Source organism: Pseudozyma flocculosa (assembly GCF_000417875.1).
Source record: "Pseudozyma flocculosa PF-1 unplaced genomic scaffold scaffold00017, whole genome shotgun sequence".
NCBI classification, from domain to species: domain Eukaryota; kingdom Fungi; phylum Basidiomycota; class Ustilaginomycetes; order Ustilaginales; family Ustilaginaceae; genus Pseudozyma; species Pseudozyma flocculosa.
This window is the reverse complement of record NW_006920885.1, coordinates 16,321-33,603: the sequence shown is the minus strand read 5'-3', so window position 1 is coordinate 33,603 and position 17,283 is coordinate 16,321. Positions and strand designations below refer to the sequence as shown.

Below are 17,283 nucleotides of genomic sequence, written 5' to 3'. Positions count from 1 at the left end.
GGCAGAGGGGTTGCGAGGAAAGCCAAGCGGACCTCGGCGACCCCGCAAACAAGCCGGCGCAGAGGATGCATGGACAAAGGAGGATGATCGGGTCGGCGGCCGGTCGTGCCCTAGCCTGACACCCTTGGCGTGGCAGGGCTGGTTGGCCCGCATTCTGGGAGGCGGGCTGCAGGCGGACGGACGGATGGATGGATGGAGGGAGGCAGCGGCCTGGCGGGGCGGGCGAAAAAGCGCCGTGACGCTGCCCTGCCTGGCCAGCCAGGCCGAGGAGGGGGGCTTCCGGACTCGGCTGCTCGCTCGCTCGCCTCTCATGCTCCCTTCTGTCAGCCAGCCAGACGGGTGGGCGGGCGACCAGCCGTCCAGCAGCTGCATGCAGGGGAGCGCAGCGCAGCGATGGACGGACGGACGAGGACGAGGAATCACGCTGAACTTCTTTGGCCCCCCGGCCGGCCAGCAGGGCTGACCCTGATCCTCGCTCTGGCCCTCGCTCGGTGGGCCCCCGTCTCCTGACCAGGTCCCCAAGCAGGCAGGCAGGCAGGCGAGGCAAGGCTGGGCTACGCTGGGCTGGGATGGGCTGGGCCGGGGGCTGCGCCAGCTTGCTCGCTCGTTGGCTCGCTCCCTCGCTCGCTTTCGGTCGCTTGGCCCCGCGCCGCCGCTTGACGTCGTGCGTGAGCCGCGCCGCTGATGGCAGTCGATCCACCGCCCGATGGCAATATAAGGCCCTGCCCCGCATTCCTGCTCGCCCGTCCTCCTCTCTCCCCACAACCACCCTGTCTAGCAACCCGTCCACTCTCGCTCTCTGTCCTTCTTCACCCGCACACTCACTCTCTCTCCTCGCACCACCCGACACTCGCATTCACAATGGCCGACCACAAGTCCAAGGCTCTCTTCGAGCAGATCACCGACGGCCTCAAGGGCATGGACGACAAGGAGAAGGCCGACATCAAGAAGAAGGTGAGCACCCCACTGTCCGAAGAGCTCTTCAGTCGGCGGACCGCAGACACCGCCGCTCCGACTGCGTTCCGGACTACGGCCAAGTTGGATGGATTGCTCAAGTCTGTGCCCCTCTCTCTCTCTGCTCTCGTCCTTCCTGCTTGCTCCCCCTTCCTCTCTCTCTCTGTGCAGACCAACGGCGTCTTTGAGATGCACATCAAGAACTCCAAGGGCGAGGAGCTCGTCTGGACCATCGACCTCAAGAAGGTGAGCATGCGCTGCGGACCAGCGGCGAATCGGCGGTCGGCGGCAGCAGCAGCCGCCTTCCATCTCGTTCGAGACCGTCGATCAGTCAGTCGGGTTGCACAGAGCGACTCTGATTGCATCCGCGCTCGGAGAGACTGGGCTGTCGCCTGCCGTGGCTCTCCGCTGCTCTCTCTCGACACTCAGTGGGGAGCGCAGTTGACCGGACAATGGACGCTGATCACATCGTTTGGACCATCTCCTACCCGCTTCGTCGGCGCTGTTTCTGCCATTCCACAGGGCGGTGAGGCTTACGAGGGCAAGGCCAAGGGCAAGGCCGACGTCACCATCAACTGCTCCGACGACAGTGAGTGTGGCCGCATCCTAACCGCTCTACGGTTGACGCAGTCAATCTGACATCCCTGCTCCCTCTCCTTCCCTCCGCACCCGCTCGTGACCTGCCAGCCTTCATGGACATGGCCGACGGCAAGCTCAACGGACAGAAGGCCTTCATGTCGGGCAAGCTCAAGGTCAAGGGCAACGTCATGTGAGCATCCGCCATCCTCGCTGGCCTTCTCTGTGTCTCTGGTGCTCGCTGTTGAGCGGTCCGACTGATCATCCTCTCCTTCTCTCTTCTCCCCTTCCCCCTTCGTCCGGCGCACACAGGCTTGCCACGAAGCTTGACGGTGTCCTCAAGAGCCAGCGCGCCAAGCTCTAAACGTCGTACGTGGACCCTCCACCACCCGGCGCTGGCGGCGGCCGAGATACATGCGGGATACAGATGGTCGGTTCCTTGCTCGTCTACTCTTTTCCCACCCTCCCTGCATCTCCTCCGTGTCTCCCCCACCACGCCGCTCCACGCGGATAGTAGCTTGACGGTAATATGAGACGATCCGATAAGACAACGAAGCGAGAGGGCGCGCTGTGCCATGGACGTGGCGCAATCTGCCTGTCGCGCACACAAGAGACGGCACGCGCGCAGGGCAAGGAAGCGATGGCAGCGACGTGTCGGCTTCAGCGGGCCGTGAGTTGGCGGGACTAGTATACAGGTGAGGACGGGCGGAACGGACTGCTTGCTTGCTTGCTGGCTTGCTTGCCTGCTGCCCGCGTCTCGTCAGCCAGAGCGACTACCGATCCTCGCCAGCGACTGCCAAGGGCCCCCACGACGGAAGGAAACAAGAGTGCCAAATGACGGGTCAGACGGACGATGCGCGATGCTGGAAGCAGGGAACAGGGCGGGGGGGGTGCACACTCACGTCTTCGCTCTGTTCGGCCTCTTCGATTGAGTCGCTCTGGCTCACGGTGCGCAGCACCGACTTCTTGCTCGACTCCTGCATCTCGCCCGCTATAATCAGCTCGTCCAGAATCTGTGTGGTGGGCGGTCGATGAGGAAGGGGAGGGAGATGAACGGGGCATGGTAAGTTGGTGGGCCGAGTGACGAGATTGATGAGGGTTGCGGAGGATTGGGAGCCAGACACGGCTTGACTTACGGCGTAGGCTTTTTGGAAGTTGAAGATGCTTTGGGACGAGGAGGAAGGCGAGGGGATGGAGAGCGCGAGCGCGAGCGGGTATGGGATCGATTGGTCAGTGCGAACGAACATTGGACAAGGGGTAGGCGGATCGTGCGGCCGGGACACTTACAGATCCAGCTCGCAGACCTGTCGACGGCACGGCGGGTGCATGGGAGCGCGAAGAAGGCTTGCCGCAAGTCGGTCAGTCAATCACCCGCAGCCTGGTCACGCTAGGCCTCGGTGCTCCGGTCCGAATGGCATGCTGATGCGGCCCCTGATCGACTCACGTTGCCAAAGTAGCGGTCGAGGATCTCGACGTAGCGGTGGATGATTTCGAGCGTCACCAGCTCGTTGTCGCCCTGGCTGATGCCCGTGACAAAGAAGAGCGAGGCGTACCGCCTATACACGACCTTTGAGTCTGTCGGCGAGGGGGGAAAGGGTGACGAGCGCGAGAAGCGGATCAGCAACACCGTCGCGCTGAAGCGGTAGTGGCTGCTGCGGGCCAGCGCACCTTTGTATTCGAGGAAGTTGCACATCCGCGTCTGGACGAGGGTCGAAAGCAGAGGAAGCCGGGCCGAAGGTGTCAGTGCGTGCGTCGACCATGATGGGGAGGCCTGCGGGCCTCTCTGCTCACCCTCCTGGCCAGGACGAGCTGGGTGACGTCCTTGATGATCTTGGTCTTGGCCTTGGGGCTCATGGTGGTGAACCACTTGGCGAGGCGAACCTTGCCCTGCCTCGAGATGAGCAGGATCCAGTTGATCTGCGGGGCGTCAGCCGGTTCGAGAGCGAGGACAGGTGGAAGCGTCGAGATGCGAGAGCTGATCAGCGAGAGGCCGTGCCGGGCAGCAACGACCGCGGGGGGCGGACCTCGAAGGAGAACGGTGACGGAACTCACCGCCATCGTGTCCGGTAGTCTTGCCTGTCAGGGGGTCGATGCAGTGGTACTGAGCAGCCGATGAGTGCTGTTTGCGAGGCGGTGGCAGCAAAGAGCGCTGAAGTGGCGCTGGTGATGGTGCGCGGGGTCAAAGCGATGGGATAGGGTTGGCGATGTGGTGGAGAGATGCATGGCGGTTGCGGTGAGGCCAGGCGGGGCGGGACGAGGGGCTGCGCTCGGTCCAGTCGCTGATTTTCGAGTGAATTTCCGGCGCCAGCTGCTTTGCTTGCTTGCTTCGCTGGCCAGCAGGCGAGCGGGAGGGCCAGTCCAACACCTCGATGGCCCTTCCCGCCTTCTTCCACCACCCGACTATCCCTCTCCATTCGCGCTGTGACTTCCACTCGGCGAGCCCGAGCCCTTGCGTCCGAATCATACAGCGCATCGACCAGTCGGCCGGCCCGAGCTGGCAGAGCTAGAAACCGCAGCGGTTCGTTCCGAAGACACCAAGAGGCTCGCAACCCCGTTTCATGCTACCGACCCACTTCGAGACCCGTGCAACCCCCCAGCCTCACTATACGGAGCAAGATGCAAACCTCATGAGCGGAAGCACCTCGAACCAGTCCTTGGCCGCCGCCTCGCGCTCCGGCGCCGGCCGCGGCTGGTCCCAGGTCGATGACGGCACCTACCCGCCTCGGCCCAGCGCCGGCGGGTCAGCCGATGGCAGGAGGGCGGTCTCGTCGGCCTCCAAGGCTGCCGTCGGGAGCGAGCCGTCATCGTCGATGCAGAGGAGGCTGTTTGGATCAAAGGGCGTAGCGAGCCTCACCGTCGATACCGGTCCCCTCGACAAGCCAGGCGACGGCGTCAGGTCCTCGCACTCTTCCAGGCCCTCGCAGAGCAACAGCACCGGCGTCGCCAACAGGCCCAAGCGTGGGCGCTGGCACACGCTCGAGTTCCGCTTCTACGCCCTCGTCTTCCTCGTCATGGTCCCGCTCATGGTCTGGGTGCCAGTACAGCTCAGCCAGCCCTCGAACCCCAACTACAGCAAGTACGCCTGGCACCTCCGGCCAGGGTGGATCGCCGGTCGGCACAGGGACGACAGCGACTTCCAGTATCGCTCCTTCCGCGACTATATCCCGCCGCTCGTCGGCATCATGGCCATCTACCTCCTCATCTCGTACACCGCCAGCAGCATTCCTGCGTCCCGGTCGACCTCGACCGCGGGCTACCGACGCGTCGGCGCAGGCAGCCGCTCAGCCGAGCCCCGCAACCACCGCAAGGCGTTCCTGCTCGTCTTTACGGCCATCTTCATCACGGCGCTCCACGGCACCAACGCTGCCAAGCTCATGCTGGTACTGGCGACCAACTATGCCGTGGCCCACGCGCTCGGCGGCAAGCGCATCGCACCCATCGTCATCTGGACGCTCAACGTCGGCTCGCTGTTTGCCATCCACTGGAACGACGGCTTCAAGTACGGCAAGATGTGGCACGCCCTCGCCTTCCTCGACGACTACCAGGGCGTGCTGCCGCGCTGGCAGATCAACTTCAACATCACCATGCTGCGCCTCGTCTCGTTTTCGATGGACCTGCACTGGGCCAAGCAGCAGCCCGCGCAGCGGCCCCAGCACGCCAGGTACGTCGATGGCGCCGACGGCGACGGCGACGGCGACGACGCGCCCTCGCCCCGTCAGCGCGCGTCGACGTCGCGGCCGCCGGAGCAGTACAGCTTCGTGCACTACTTCATCTACGTCTGCTACCCGCCGCTCTTTATCGCCGGTCCGATCATGACGTTCAACGACTTCACCTCGCAGATCTACCGGCCCACGACGATCGCGGCGCGGTCGGTGGTGTCGTACGCGGTGCGCTTCCTCGTGTGCCTGCTGACCATGGAGCTGATCCTGCACTACATCTACGTCAACGCCATCAAGGACTCAAAGGCGTGGGACGGCGCGACGCCGCTCGAGCTGAGCATGATTGGCTTCTGGAACCTCATCATCGTGTGGCTCAAGCTGCTGGTCCCCTGGCGCTTTTTCCGGCTGTGGGCCATGTGCGACGGCGTCGATGCGCCCGAGAACATGATCCGCTGCATGGCCAACAACTACTCGACGCTGGGATTCTGGCGCAGCTGGCACCGCAGCTACAACCTCTGGACGGTGCGCTACATCTACGTGCCCGTCGGCGGCACGCGCAACCGCGTGGTGGCCACGCTGCTCGTCTTTACCTTTGTCGCGCTCTGGCACGACCTCAGCCTCAAGCTGCTGACGTGGGGCTGGCTCATTACGTTTTTCATCCTGCCGGAGCTGGTGGGCAAGGCCGTCTTTACGGAAGCCAAGGTGAGTCCGAGTCCGAGCGCGCGGGGCGGTGGGAGGGGAAAGCGTCTGCTGACGATCTCGACGTCCCCGTTTCGATTTGACCTGGCTGCAGTACGGCTCTCGCTGGTGGTACCGGCACCTGTGCGCGCTTGGGGGTGTGTTCAACGTGCTGCTGATGATGACGGCCAACCTGGTAGGGTTCGCCATTGGCGTCGACGGTATCCAGTACATGTACCGCCAGATCCTGGGTAGCTGGCAGGGGGTGCAGTTTCTGGTGGCGGCGTGCGCGACGCTGTTTGTCGGGGTGCAGGTCATGTTTGAGTATCGCGACGAGGAGCGGCGGCGCGGCATCGATCGCAAGTGCTAGCCGGTCAGGCAGGCGCCTGACGCGGCCCTCGTCGTGGACAGCGAGGTGGCTACATACGTTTCTGTAGAGGTCGCCTCGAGACGATCACGACGACATCATCACATACCCTCGAACTTCTGTCTCCCACAGCTCCTCGTGATCGTGTCGTTCTGTGGTCAGCGGGACGAGGACCCGAGAAAGGAGAAGAGTTACGTGTCGAGATGGGCCCCCACCCGGCTTGCACACGTCGAGTCTGAGCGGGAACCAGCCAGCAACATCCGACGACGACAGCGGCGGAGGCCAGAGCTCTGTATGCCTGCCTAGGCTGCCAGGCCTGCTCGTTTTATTTCCAGGCCGATCTAGCAGGCGCGAGCAGAGGCAGGCAGGGCAGCGCGGGGTGATGATGCAGTCGAACCATCTTCTGCAGGACCAGGCGGCAGCAGCAGCGGCGGTTGCCGAACACCCTCGCGCCATCAGACGAGCCTGCTGCTGCTGCTGCTGCGACGTGAAAACCCGCGTACCGATTGCGGGGTTCAAAGCCCTCTTGCTTTTCCCGCCCAGGCTCTTGCTCTGCGCTCACCTCTGCCTGCTGCCCCTTGGCTCACACTTTGCGATGGGTTTAGAGGGCGAAAGCGTGCTCATCCCTCTCTTCGAAGCAGGCAGGCGGTCGTGTCAACGATGGCGACAGCGGCGTCGACGATGGAAGAGGGCGAGAACAGGTGTGCGCAGCGAGATGTTTGGCCTTGGCTGCCTGCTCGCGCCCGCTCCTGATTGAGCCAAAAGGAAAGGCGCGGTCGGCCCTCGATCCGCCTCGGTTAGCCCTCGCTCGTTTCATTTGGCCAAAGGCGGGGCTTGGCCTTGGTCTGGCCTGACCTGGCCAGGCGTCCGAGGTCGAGGTCGAGGTCGAGGTCGGCTCGCCCCCCGGAGACGGCCTGGTCGGGATGGAGAGGTCAAAGGTCATCAGCGCTGCCCCGCCCTCCTCTGCCCTGACCTGGCCTGGCCCAGCAGCCGGCCTACGCCTCGCTCCACGACCTCATCCACCTCGACCTCATTGCCTGCCATCCGCTCGTCGCCGTCTTCGCCGTCGTCGTCGTCGTTCCCTCCGCTCCCTTCCGCTCCCCTCCTTCCCTACCTTCTCCCCTCGCCCGCGCCCCATTCTCCACCAGGCCGACACCGACGCCATCCGATCTGGCACCCCCGACGTCGCCTTCTTCCTCGACCTCGCCCCCCGCCCCGCGCCCCGCCCTTCACCATGGCCCCTCCCTACTCGCGGGCGCCTGTCGCGCCCCAGATCCTCGAGTTGCCCCTGCTGCTCGCCGTCATGGGCTTCTCGGCCTCGCTCATGGGTCTCTCGGGTCACGACATTGTCCTCTTTGCCCGCCTGCGCGACAAGGCCACCATCAACAACCTCGTCACCATCGAGGACAACGGCATCCGCACCGTCGACGTCGCCCTCCTCGCCATCTCGTCGGTCGCCTTTGCCTTTTCCCTCGTCGCCCTCGTCCTCGCCTGCTGCCAGTTCCCAAAGCGTCGCGGCGAGCGCACCGGAAAGGGCACCTACGCCTACGTCCTCACCGGCCTCGTCCTCCTCATCCTCAGCGGCGCCTATGCCGGCATCGCAGCCGCCTACACCGCCTACAGCGTCATGAAGACCATGACGTTCGGGCAGGGACCCGCCTACCGCGAGCCCTTCACCGTGGCCGACAAGACGCTGCTCCGCTCCATCTACAACCAGTTTGCCGCCTCCCAGTCGGCCGTCACGCCCTACGGCACCACGCAGCAGCTTTCCGCCCTGGGCGAGTGGGCCAACATCGACACGCTGGCCCAGGCCAACGCCTACCTGCGCCGCAACAACTACCTCCACTACCGCACCTACCGCGCCACGGTGGCCGTGTCGTGGGTGACGCTGGCCACCGTCTTCTTTGTCATGGTCGTCCACTTTGCGCTGCCCTACGTCCTCAAGGCCCTCGGCATGACGCGCCCGCCCAAGGAAGAGGAGGACGAGGTCAAGCGCAGGAAGCAGATGGACGTCGCCCGCGTCATGGGCGAGAGGCGCAGCCACCGCGGCTACCAGGAGTACTGAGCACGCGGGCTCAAACCTCCTCCTCCCTTCCAAAGGTTTCACCTCCGTCGTCGCGGGCCGCCCGACTGAGGTCGACGGGCCCGGACGTAGGCCGCCTGGCCATGCCGAGCCAAACCTTCCACTGTGCCTCTCCCGTTTTGATACCACCGCGATGTCGACTGCGGCCTTGTCCCTGCTTTCTTTCCTCACTGCTTCCCGCCTCGACCTCGGCTTTGCTCGATCTGCTGCTCTGATGCGCCGCTCCCTCCTCTCACGCTCGTTTTCCTGGCCACCGTTCGTTCCCTCGTGTAACCCTTACTGGCTTGATGGTCCTCTCCTTTGTATACCTCGCCCTTCCACCTTGCGCAGGCACGGACTGCAAACGAAGACGGTCTCCGTCGTGGACATCAGACGCCGTGTTGAGGTCGCGCGCCCAGCAGAGTGGCGGACTCGGATCTACGATCTGGCCCGGAGGCTTGCCAGGTGCCAGAGAGAAAGGTCGCTCGCTCGCTGCGTGGCCGACTACCGAATGACGGAGCGGGCGTGGCATCGCTTCATGCGCCGCTGCGGGATCTTGATCGGATCCGTCCGCGCAAGAATGCCACGGGAGCATGAAGGCCGACTCGAAAGGCGGCGGCGGCGGCAAGGTGTGTAGTGAGAAAAGGAGGCGGCGATGCCGAGGCGGCCAGAGAGGGCCGATGGAGGATCCGCGTGGGTCAGGCAGGGCCGAGGGACGGCGCAGAGCGGCAGGTGGCTGGACGAAGGCATGGCCCGAGCTTTCTCCCCCTTCTTGATGCGGACGTCGGTCGCCCGGACCATGCCTTGCTCGCCGCCCGCGACTGGACTTTTAAAGCTGCTGGGCCCCTCCGTGGCCTCGACTCGTCGTTTCCCTCCCCAACTACACCCACTCCCGCTTCATGTCCCTCGGCCTTGTTGCCTCCTGTCGACCTCATCTTCGCACCCCTCTCCTCGTCGGCTACGCTCTCCGTGATCGTCACACATCCCCACGTCGCCCCGTCCTCTCTTCGACTCGCCGCTGCAAGGGCTCCTCCTCTGCAGCTCTCTCCACCTCGTCTCTGACCACAGCCGACGCCGCCGACGCCGCCGCCGCCGCCATGTCTTCCTCCACGACCAAGCTGGGAGCGCCGGCCTCGAGCGCCATCGACTACAGCGCCTCGGCTCGGTCCCTCTCGGAGCCCAAGTCGACGCTGCGCACCCTCTACCCCGACGTGGAGCCGTACGAATCGGGCCACTGCCAGGTCGACTCGCGCCACTCGCTCTACTACGAGTGGAGCGGCAACCCAAACGGCCAGCCCGCCGTCTTCCTCCACGGCGGGCCCGGCGGCGGCATCTCAAAGGACGACCGGCGCTGGTTTGACCCGGCCCACTACCGCATCCTCACCTTTGACCAGCGCGGCGCCGGCCGCTCCACGCCCCACGCCGACCTGGTCGACAACACCACCTGGCACCTCGTCGCCGACATTGAGCGGCTGCGCACCAAGTTTGGCGTCGACAAGTGGCTCGTCTTTGGCGGCAGCTGGGGATCGACGCTCGCCCTCGCCTACGCCCAGAAGCACCCGCAGCCCGTCTCGGCCCTCGTCCTCCGCGGCATCTTTACGCTGCGCCGCTCCGAACTCCTCTTCTTCTACCAGGAGGGCGCCTCGCACGTCTTTCCCGAGCAGTGGGAGCCCTACCGCGACGGCGTCCCCGAGGGCGAGCGCGACGACTTTATCGCGGCCTACCACAAGCGCCTCACGTCCGAGTCGGCCGACGTGCGCCTCGACGCGGCGCGCCGGTGGTCGACGTGGGAAAACGCCACGTGCAAGCTCTACGTCGACGCCGAGTCGCTCCGGCGCGGCGAAGAGGACAAGTGGGCCCTGGCGTTTGCGCGCATCGAGAACCACTTTTTCCAACACCACGGCTGGATGGACGACGGCCAGCTCCTCGAGAGGGAAAACGTCGACCGCATCCGACACATCCCCGCCGTCATTGTTCAGGGCAGGTACGACATGGTCTGCCCCGCCACCACCGCCTGGTCCCTCCACCGCGCCTGGCCCGAGGCCGAGTTCCACATGATCCCCGACGCCGGGCACTCGGCAAAGGAACCTGGCATCACCGATAGTGGGTAGCGAGCGGCCTCGATGGTCGCTCTGTCCGGGCTCCGAGTGATTTCAGCAGCTGAGACGGCGTCGCTCACCACATCGTCCCATCCCCTTCCCCCTTTCTCCTTTCCACTCGCCCGCCTGCCTTCTAACAGAGCTCATCCAGGCCACGGACAAGTTCCGTCAGGTGGCGTGAAGAGGCGTCGTCGTCATCGTCGTCGTCGTCGTCGTCGTGGTGCTCTGAGCGGGCCAGATGAGACAGAGGATACCGACAGATGGACACGCCCCCGTCCTCGTCATGTCGACGACGAGCAAACCATGTGTATCACATCACCGCCGCCGCCGCCGCCGCCGTCAGGCCAGACCAGACCAGACCAGACCAGACCAGACCAGACCAGGGACAGCACAAGGACGCGGGGGGTCATATCGGGGTGTGGACAAGGCGGGATTAGATGGTATTCACCAGACGACGTGGAAGAGGTCGAGAAAACGCAAAGTAACGACGACGTCGAGGAAGAGGGGAGGGTGATAGTGTCCGTGAACTGGAGCGCGGGAAAGGAAGAGGGATAGAGAGACAACAAATGTCTCGCCGACGACAAGGAAATTGAGTAGGGCGGATAAGGGGAGAAGAGACAGGCGCCACGATGGTGGCGAGACTGAGAAAACGGAAAGCGCAAAGGGGGGAGATGGGGGCCCAAGGCTAGAAGGAAGAGGGGCTAGATAGTGTTCAGATGGTACAGGCTCGGGAGAAGAGGGCAAGGGCCCCGGACGAAGGACGAAGAGCGAAAGAACAAGAGTCCATACACGGACAGACGGGTTGAGAAACAGTTCCGTGGGGTGGCGGATCGTTAGAAGGGTGCACCGATCGAGGTTGGGCCGGCTGACCCGACAGGGGGGATCGGAGGATCGAGACTTGGCGGGCGCATGCGCGTGTGCGACGGCCCTTCAAGCGCGAGGTCGGCCGGTGTCGATCGAGGCTGAGCAGCCAAGGCGGGTTGGTGGGTCGGAGAGTTAGGCGCCGGTCCGCAAGAGCGACGCCGCGGGAGGGCGGTCGACAGGGATGGCTGAGTCCATCCGCAAGGGGAGAGGGCAACGGGTATCGGCGGATCAGGGGAAGGGAGAGGGAACGACGATGCAAAGCGAGGCGGTCGCGGTCGCGGCAGCGAGGCGAGACCGAGGTCCTGCGCGTATTGTCCAGGCCGCAGTGCGGAACCCTGGTTCCGACTGCGGCGGCGACGCATCCTTGTCACGGCGGACGATCAACGTCTGCCGTCACTGGTGCTCACCGAGGCCGGCGGGGTAGCCGTCGATGCCGATCGAAGGCGCTGCCGTCGGCATCCGCCCATCTGCATGGCCGGGTGCTGCGCCGCTGTCGAACGAAAAGTAGCCTTCGCGCTGCATGGCCAGGTTGGCATCCTGCATCTCGATCCCGTAGCCGGCGTACGCCGACGAAGACGCCGTCGTCGTCGCCGCCGAGCCGTCCTCGTTGATCTGGCTCATCGGACCAGGCCCCTCCCTCGCCGGACCGCCCGACGCCGTGGAAGAGTGCACGCGCGCGTGTTGGTTGAGATTGTCGTGGCGGCTGAAGCGCTTCTGGCAGTTGGGATAGGAACAGACAAAGGGCTTGTCGTCGGTGTGGATGCTGCGGACGTGGCGCTTGAGGTGCTCGCTGCGCTTGAAGCACTTGCCGCAACCGGGCACTTTGCACGTGTACACCTTGCCGCTCTTGCCGAGGTTGTTCATCTCCTCGGGCTTGCTGGGCACGCGGCGGCCGCGCGATCGCTTGGTGATCAGGCCGGCGTAGGGGTTCCATAGGTGCTGGACCAGCTGCTGCGCCTTGGTCATCGGCGAGTCGGGACCCTCGCTCGCGGCCTGCGACGACGGGCCGGCCACGCCAAGTCCGAGCGGGTGCGGGTGCGGCTGCGGCTGGTGCTGCTGCAGCAGCGCGCTCGGGTACATCGGCCGCACCGGGGTCGGGTAGGGCGAGCTGCTCCTCGCGCTGAACGCGGGCGACGAGGGCACCGGCGACGCCATCAGGCCGGCGCCGAACATCTCGGGGTTCTGCGCCACATGCGACGGCGCGCTCTGCGAGAACGACATGGCCTGCGTCGGGTACCCGTGGGTGGCGACGCCAATGTCGTGCAGGTGAAGCGGCCGGGGCACTGGCCACTGGTGCGGGTCCGCCGCGGCGACGGGCGAGTGGAAGGGGGATCCCATCGCCGCCTGACCGAGGTGCGGCGGGAGCGCGGCGCGGTGCTGAGCAGCGTAGGCGGCGGCGGCCGTCGGGGCAGCGTGCTGACCGCCCATGTCGCTGGGCAACTGGCACGCCTGGGAGCAGGTGTGGGGCTCGGTGACGCCGCACACGGTGGTGGGGGACTGGTCGGCAGCGAGCAGGTGCAGCGCGGGCGAGTGCGGACTGTTGACGGCGTGGTTGGGGATCTGGCCGTAAAACGGCAAGGGCATGCTCTGCTTCACCGGCGTCGAGGGTCCCGCAGCCGACAGCGCCGACGTTGACGCAAAGGAGAAGACGGAGTCGGACGACTCGGCAGCGACGAGCGAGGGTCGGCCGACCGAGGATCCCGACGACGCCAGGCTCAGGGCCTGCGCGCCGTCCACGGCCTCTTGGATCTTTGTCTCGTCGTCCTGCGACGTAGACTTGGCGTCCTCGTCGATGAACTCGGCAAAGCTAAAGTCGGTCGAGTGGCCGAGGTTGTCGAACGCGTCGTAGCCGTGGGCGCTCGAGGCCGAGGGGGAGCGGACGTTGCGCTGGTAGTAGGAAGCCTGCATTGTGGTGTTCGACCGCCAGTGCACGAGGTCAGGCGTCCGGTCCGTGGTGGCGGCGAAGGCCACCGACAGGTCGGCCAGGCTGGGCGCAGCGTTGAAGCCCCAACGGGCAGCGCCGACTGCACCTTCGCCGGTGGGCGACGACGACGACTGCGCATCGCTCTCGGACTCAAAGCCGGTGGGGTCGTAGCCGTCGAGGTCCGAAGTGCCCGTCGAGGGGGCGGAGCTGGCGATCGACGAGGTGAGCGACAGTCGCTGCAAGGCACGCTTGCGGACGGGGATGTCGATCTCGATGCCGTCTTCGTCGACCTCGAGCGGGGTGCTGATCTCGAAATCGGGCTTGAGGGTCGTGACGGTGTCGGCGCGCTTTCGCTGGAGCTCCATGAGGAAGGACGAGGGTGTCTCGAGGCCGTTGCTGAGGGTGAAGGGCAGCCCGCCGTTGGCGTCGATCGAGGGCGAGAAGCCCATCGGTGCGCAGCCGGAGCCGCCGAGGTCGAAGCTCGACCCGTCGTGGGGACTGCTGAAGTACTGCTCGTCCATCTTGGTACGTACACGCGGTGACGATGGTGGTGGGGGGTGAAGACGGAGGAGGTAACAGGGGAGGCCAGATGTGATGATGGTGGTGGTGGTGGCGGAGGAGATCGCGGTGGTGGTATTAGAAGTCGAAGTCGCTTGTATAGGCGGGTCGGTGCGCGGGAGCGGGGGGTGCGGGAGAGACTAGAGGAACTCGGTGGTCGGGAAGGTAGATCGTGATCGTTGCAGAGGGTTCGGGAGAAGAAGGCCTCTGGCTCGTGTCTGCGGGGCCTACGGCGGTGGTCGTAGGACGGGCAGAGGGTTCGTTAAAAGGTCGTGAGAGTCTTGGCTGGGAGGGCAAACCTCGAGGCAGGCATCCACGGCGAGCGTCTGCGCACGTTTGACGGCCTGCTCGGCGGGTCTGGGTGGGTGGTGCCAATGGGTGGTGCAGGTTCGGCAAGTGAGATGGTGCGGCTCGCGTCAATGCTTGCGTGTGCAGGCGGTGGGAAACGTCGGGCGGGTGCTAGTCTAGCTCGCTGTAGGTCAGAGGCCAGCTGAAGGGTGGGTCGCTGTGCTAGGCTGGGTGTGACAGAGTGTTGGGAGGCAGGCGAGCGCTCGGCTTGGGGCGGCCGTGTGCAAGTGTGCGTGGTCGTGATGGTGTTCGTGAGTCGACAGTTGTGGGCTGGTCGGGCGGGTGTGATTGAGAGCGAGGGCGGTCGGGCAGGCGGGCGGTGATTGTTGCGTTTGTGGGTGCGGGTGCAGGTTGAAAGAGGCGGGGGGCGGGGCTCTCGATCAGAAGGGTTTCGTGAGGTCGTTACAACAGCTGCTGGGCGAAGACGGGCAACGAGGCGGATGGGGGTTCGGGCGGTAGAACAGTGCAGGGTAGTGTATCAGCGACGGGCCATGGTCGGAACGACGAGACAGAGACGCGAACGTGGATGCAGGAACAATGCGTGCGACTACCCTGGTGGAGTAGTGGAAGCCAGCAGCAGCATGTGTGTATGATGGCAGTGGCGCCGGGTCCTCTGAGCTGCGTCTGCCACCAGGGTCCAGCGGTGCGGCGATCCAAGCATGGGTTGCACGGCGCACGTCCGGGACTGTGCGCCGAGAATGGCAGCTGAGATGGATGCTCACCTGGTTGGTCGTTAGATGTGCGTCAATGCGGTGCGTTTGTATAGAGGAATACGAGCGGGGCCGGAGGAGATGGGAAAAGGGTGGGGATGCCTCCTTGGTAAACGCGGGTGGTCGACCAAGAAGGAGGGGGGGAGCGACGGGATGCAGAGATGGTGGTGGTGGTGGTGGCGGCGGGCGGGCGGGCGCGGTTTTGGGTGATGGCGAGGGCCGCCTCAAAGTCTGGGGCCGGGCTGGCGAGGCAGACCAGAGAGAGAGGCTAGGGAGAGAGCTGGGCCCAGCGGCGACGACGTGATTGGGCAGCCGGCCAGCCAGAGAGACGGCAGCGGCGGGCGGCAAGCAGAAAAACCGACCCTCGATTCGATCCCTGCGAATCGGCCCAAAAAAGTCAGCCCGCCAGCCAGCCCTGCCAGCCAGCCCTGCCAGCCAGCCCGTCAGCCAGCAGGCAGGCAGGCAAGCAGGCAAGCAAGCTCGAGCATGATCCGAGCCAAGCCCAGCAGCGCAGCGGCAGCGACCGTTCGCAGGCAGGCGGCCCGCCGTGAGCCGAGGCCAGGCTAGGTGCGCTCAGGGCCCAGGCTGGCTGTCCGTCTGGCGTCGGGCGTCAGCTGGCGCGCGCCCGTTTTTCCCTTTTCTCGATCCTCGCGCCCGCCCCGCTTTCCCGCGCTCTGCTTCCCACCCGAGCCCGAAATCAAGGCCAGGCAGGCGGCCAAGCCAGGCGACCCATGAATCGACGCAGCGAATGAATAAATAAATAAATAATTTCCATTGGCGAGCGGGCGGGCGGATGTGCGGCGGCACCGCAGGCTGGCAGCCAGCCGGCCAGCCAGCCAGCCAGGGTCCTCTGCAGATGCTTGCAAGCAAGGCAAGCAAGCAAAGCCAGCCAGCCAGCCACCAGGCCCGGTGATGCGGCCAGGCGTGGCTGCGCGACCCTGGCGGTCCGACAGGCGGGCGGGCGGTCGGTCGGGCGGCCAATTTCGCCTGCTTGCTTGCTTGCTTCTGCTTTCGCCTCTGCTTGCTTCTCCTTGGCTTGGCTTGGCTGAGCTGGGCTAGGCTCCTCCGGGCGTCCGGGCATCCTCTCGGCCCCAACCCAAACCACCTCGATCCACCTACGGCGAGGAACCGACCGCCATCGCGCCTCTTACGGCATCCGGCCGTAAACGCCGACCAGCCCATGTACGGCCTTTGGGCCGCCTGGGCTGCCTCGCATCGCATCGGGCGCTGCCAACGATCCGTCGTCGACACCGTGGGTGGTATGGACGTCCTAGCCTTTGTCCCCTTGGCCGTACGTCCGGTCGGGACGGCAGGCCATCTCTTTGACACCGGGCGCCATCCTCGACGATCGACGATGGACTGTTGTACGTCGAGCCACGGGCAGGTTGGCCAGCCGCGGCCGGACCTGGCCTCCCTCACGCCGTCCAGACGCCGGGCGGCGCTCACGTTTCACGACGACGGCGACGGCGACCAGAGCAAGCAGGCTGGCGGCTTGCTTTGCTCGCAGGCAAAGCGGTCAGCGCCGACGACGACTTCGTACGCGTATGGCATCCAGCCTACTACAGTACCTAGGCTGCTGCTGCTCGAAACCTGCCTAGCACGCTCGCCGCGCATTAGCCCGCTGTGGCCCGCTGCAGTCGCGCACCAAAGAAGCCAAGGCGCCTTCGGGACCGCTTCGCACCAGATTGCGCTCAGGCTGCGCTTCCCGCCCTCTATCTTCTGCCTGGCCCGGCTTGCCGAGGCCGGACGGGGGATGGTCGGGTCGAGGATGCTGGGCCTGCCAGCGCAGCATGCCAGCACGTACAGCATACGATGATCGGCGAGGCAGACAGACACACAAAAGCCGGGAAGGGAACCTCATCGTCCATCAACTGGCGCACCGTCGGGTCGACAGCCTCGAGCGCAACGACGACGTACATCCTGTATGTGTGCGCGTTGCGTGCGTGGTGCGTTGTGCCTGGCCGCAGGCATCCTAGCCTGGTGTCACAGCTCGCACGATCGACGATGCCTCAAATGCAACCCGACGTGCAAACTCGGTAGGCGCCGGACGCTGCGCTGCCTTGTGCCGGGACCTGAATGCACGTCGTACGTTGGTTGACTGCTGCGGAACGGCCACGAAATTCAGGCAACGGCGCAGCGACGGATACAGATCAACATCGGGCGATCAATAAGAGGAAGAGAAGAGAGGGTCTTTGACGCCGCCCGCAGGTGCCCAACAGCAGCCTCCTCTGTAGCAGCAGGCAGCGGGTTGGGGCGTCGGCGATGCGGCGTCGGCGGTGCGGCGTTGACGGCGGCGCCGGCGCCATGCTGTGATACAGTCTGGCGTGGACGAGGTCGGTGGGCAAACAGAAGGGGACCGCCCGCCTCGAATACAGGATGGCCTTTAAAACTTTGTACGGATCGATAGCTGGCAAGGAGTGTGGGTGGGGGGGGGGNGGGGGTCGTAGGACGTACGTCGACGAACGGCACGACGGAGGGAGTAGG

General features: G+C 65.3%; 7 protein-coding genes across 7 annotated transcripts; 4 read left to right on the top strand and 3 right to left on the bottom strand.

The window, feature by feature from the left end:
• Nucleotides 1–861: 861 nt before the first annotated feature.
• PFL1_04909 (uncharacterized protein) lies at nucleotides 862–1,894 on the top strand (the record flags this gene model as incomplete). Its single annotated transcript, XM_007882439.1, has 5 exons — nucleotides 862–954; nucleotides 1,126–1,200; nucleotides 1,477–1,543; nucleotides 1,642–1,723; nucleotides 1,843–1,894. 5 exons carry the CDS (start codon nucleotides 862–864, stop codon nucleotides 1,892–1,894), a joined length of 369 nt encoding a protein of 122 aa, XP_007880630.1.
• Nucleotides 1,895–2,290: 396 nt separating this feature from the next.
• Nucleotides 2,291–3,588, bottom strand: PFL1_04908 (uncharacterized protein; the record flags this gene model as incomplete). Its single annotated transcript, XM_007882438.1, has 8 exons — nucleotides 2,291–2,323; nucleotides 2,433–2,543; nucleotides 2,667–2,694; nucleotides 2,818–2,834; nucleotides 2,975–3,105; nucleotides 3,199–3,229; nucleotides 3,322–3,447; nucleotides 3,583–3,588. 8 exons carry the CDS (start codon nucleotides 3,586–3,588, stop codon nucleotides 2,291–2,293), a joined length of 483 nt encoding a protein of 160 aa, XP_007880629.1.
• Nucleotides 3,589–4,088: 500 nt separating this feature from the next.
• Nucleotides 4,089–6,237, top strand: PFL1_04907 (uncharacterized protein; the record flags this gene model as incomplete). Its single annotated transcript, XM_007882437.1, has 2 exons — nucleotides 4,089–5,891; nucleotides 5,983–6,237. The coding sequence occupies 2 exons, from the start codon at nucleotides 4,089–4,091 to the stop codon at nucleotides 6,235–6,237; spliced, it is 2,058 nt and encodes a 685-aa protein (XP_007880628.1).
• Nucleotides 6,238–7,468: 1,231 nt separating this feature from the next.
• PFL1_04906 (uncharacterized protein) lies at nucleotides 7,469–8,299 on the top strand (the record flags this gene model as incomplete). The annotated part of the gene is made up of 1 exon (XM_007882436.1): nucleotides 7,469–8,299. One exon carries the CDS (start codon nucleotides 7,469–7,471, stop codon nucleotides 8,297–8,299), a length of 831 nt encoding a protein of 276 aa, XP_007880627.1.
• A 1,094-nt stretch (nucleotides 8,300–9,393) lies between these two features.
• PFL1_04905 (uncharacterized protein) lies at nucleotides 9,394–10,576 on the top strand (the record flags this gene model as incomplete). Its single annotated transcript, XM_007882435.1, has 2 exons — nucleotides 9,394–10,399; nucleotides 10,536–10,576. The coding sequence occupies 2 exons, from the start codon at nucleotides 9,394–9,396 to the stop codon at nucleotides 10,574–10,576; spliced, it is 1,047 nt and encodes a 348-aa protein (XP_007880626.1).
• A 1,076-nt stretch (nucleotides 10,577–11,652) lies between these two features.
• On the bottom strand, nucleotides 11,653–13,704 carry PFL1_04904 (uncharacterized protein; the record flags this gene model as incomplete). The annotated part of the gene is made up of 1 exon (XM_007882434.1): nucleotides 11,653–13,704. The coding sequence occupies one exon, from the start codon at nucleotides 13,702–13,704 to the stop codon at nucleotides 11,653–11,655; it is 2,052 nt and encodes a 683-aa protein (XP_007880625.1).
• Nucleotides 13,705–16,248: 2,544 nt separating this feature from the next.
• PFL1_04903 (uncharacterized protein) lies at nucleotides 16,249–16,608 on the bottom strand (the record flags this gene model as incomplete). Its single annotated transcript, XM_007882433.1, has 1 exon — nucleotides 16,249–16,608. The coding sequence occupies one exon, from the start codon at nucleotides 16,606–16,608 to the stop codon at nucleotides 16,249–16,251; it is 360 nt and encodes a 119-aa protein (XP_007880624.1).
• Between the last annotated feature and the right edge of the window lie 675 nt (nucleotides 16,609–17,283).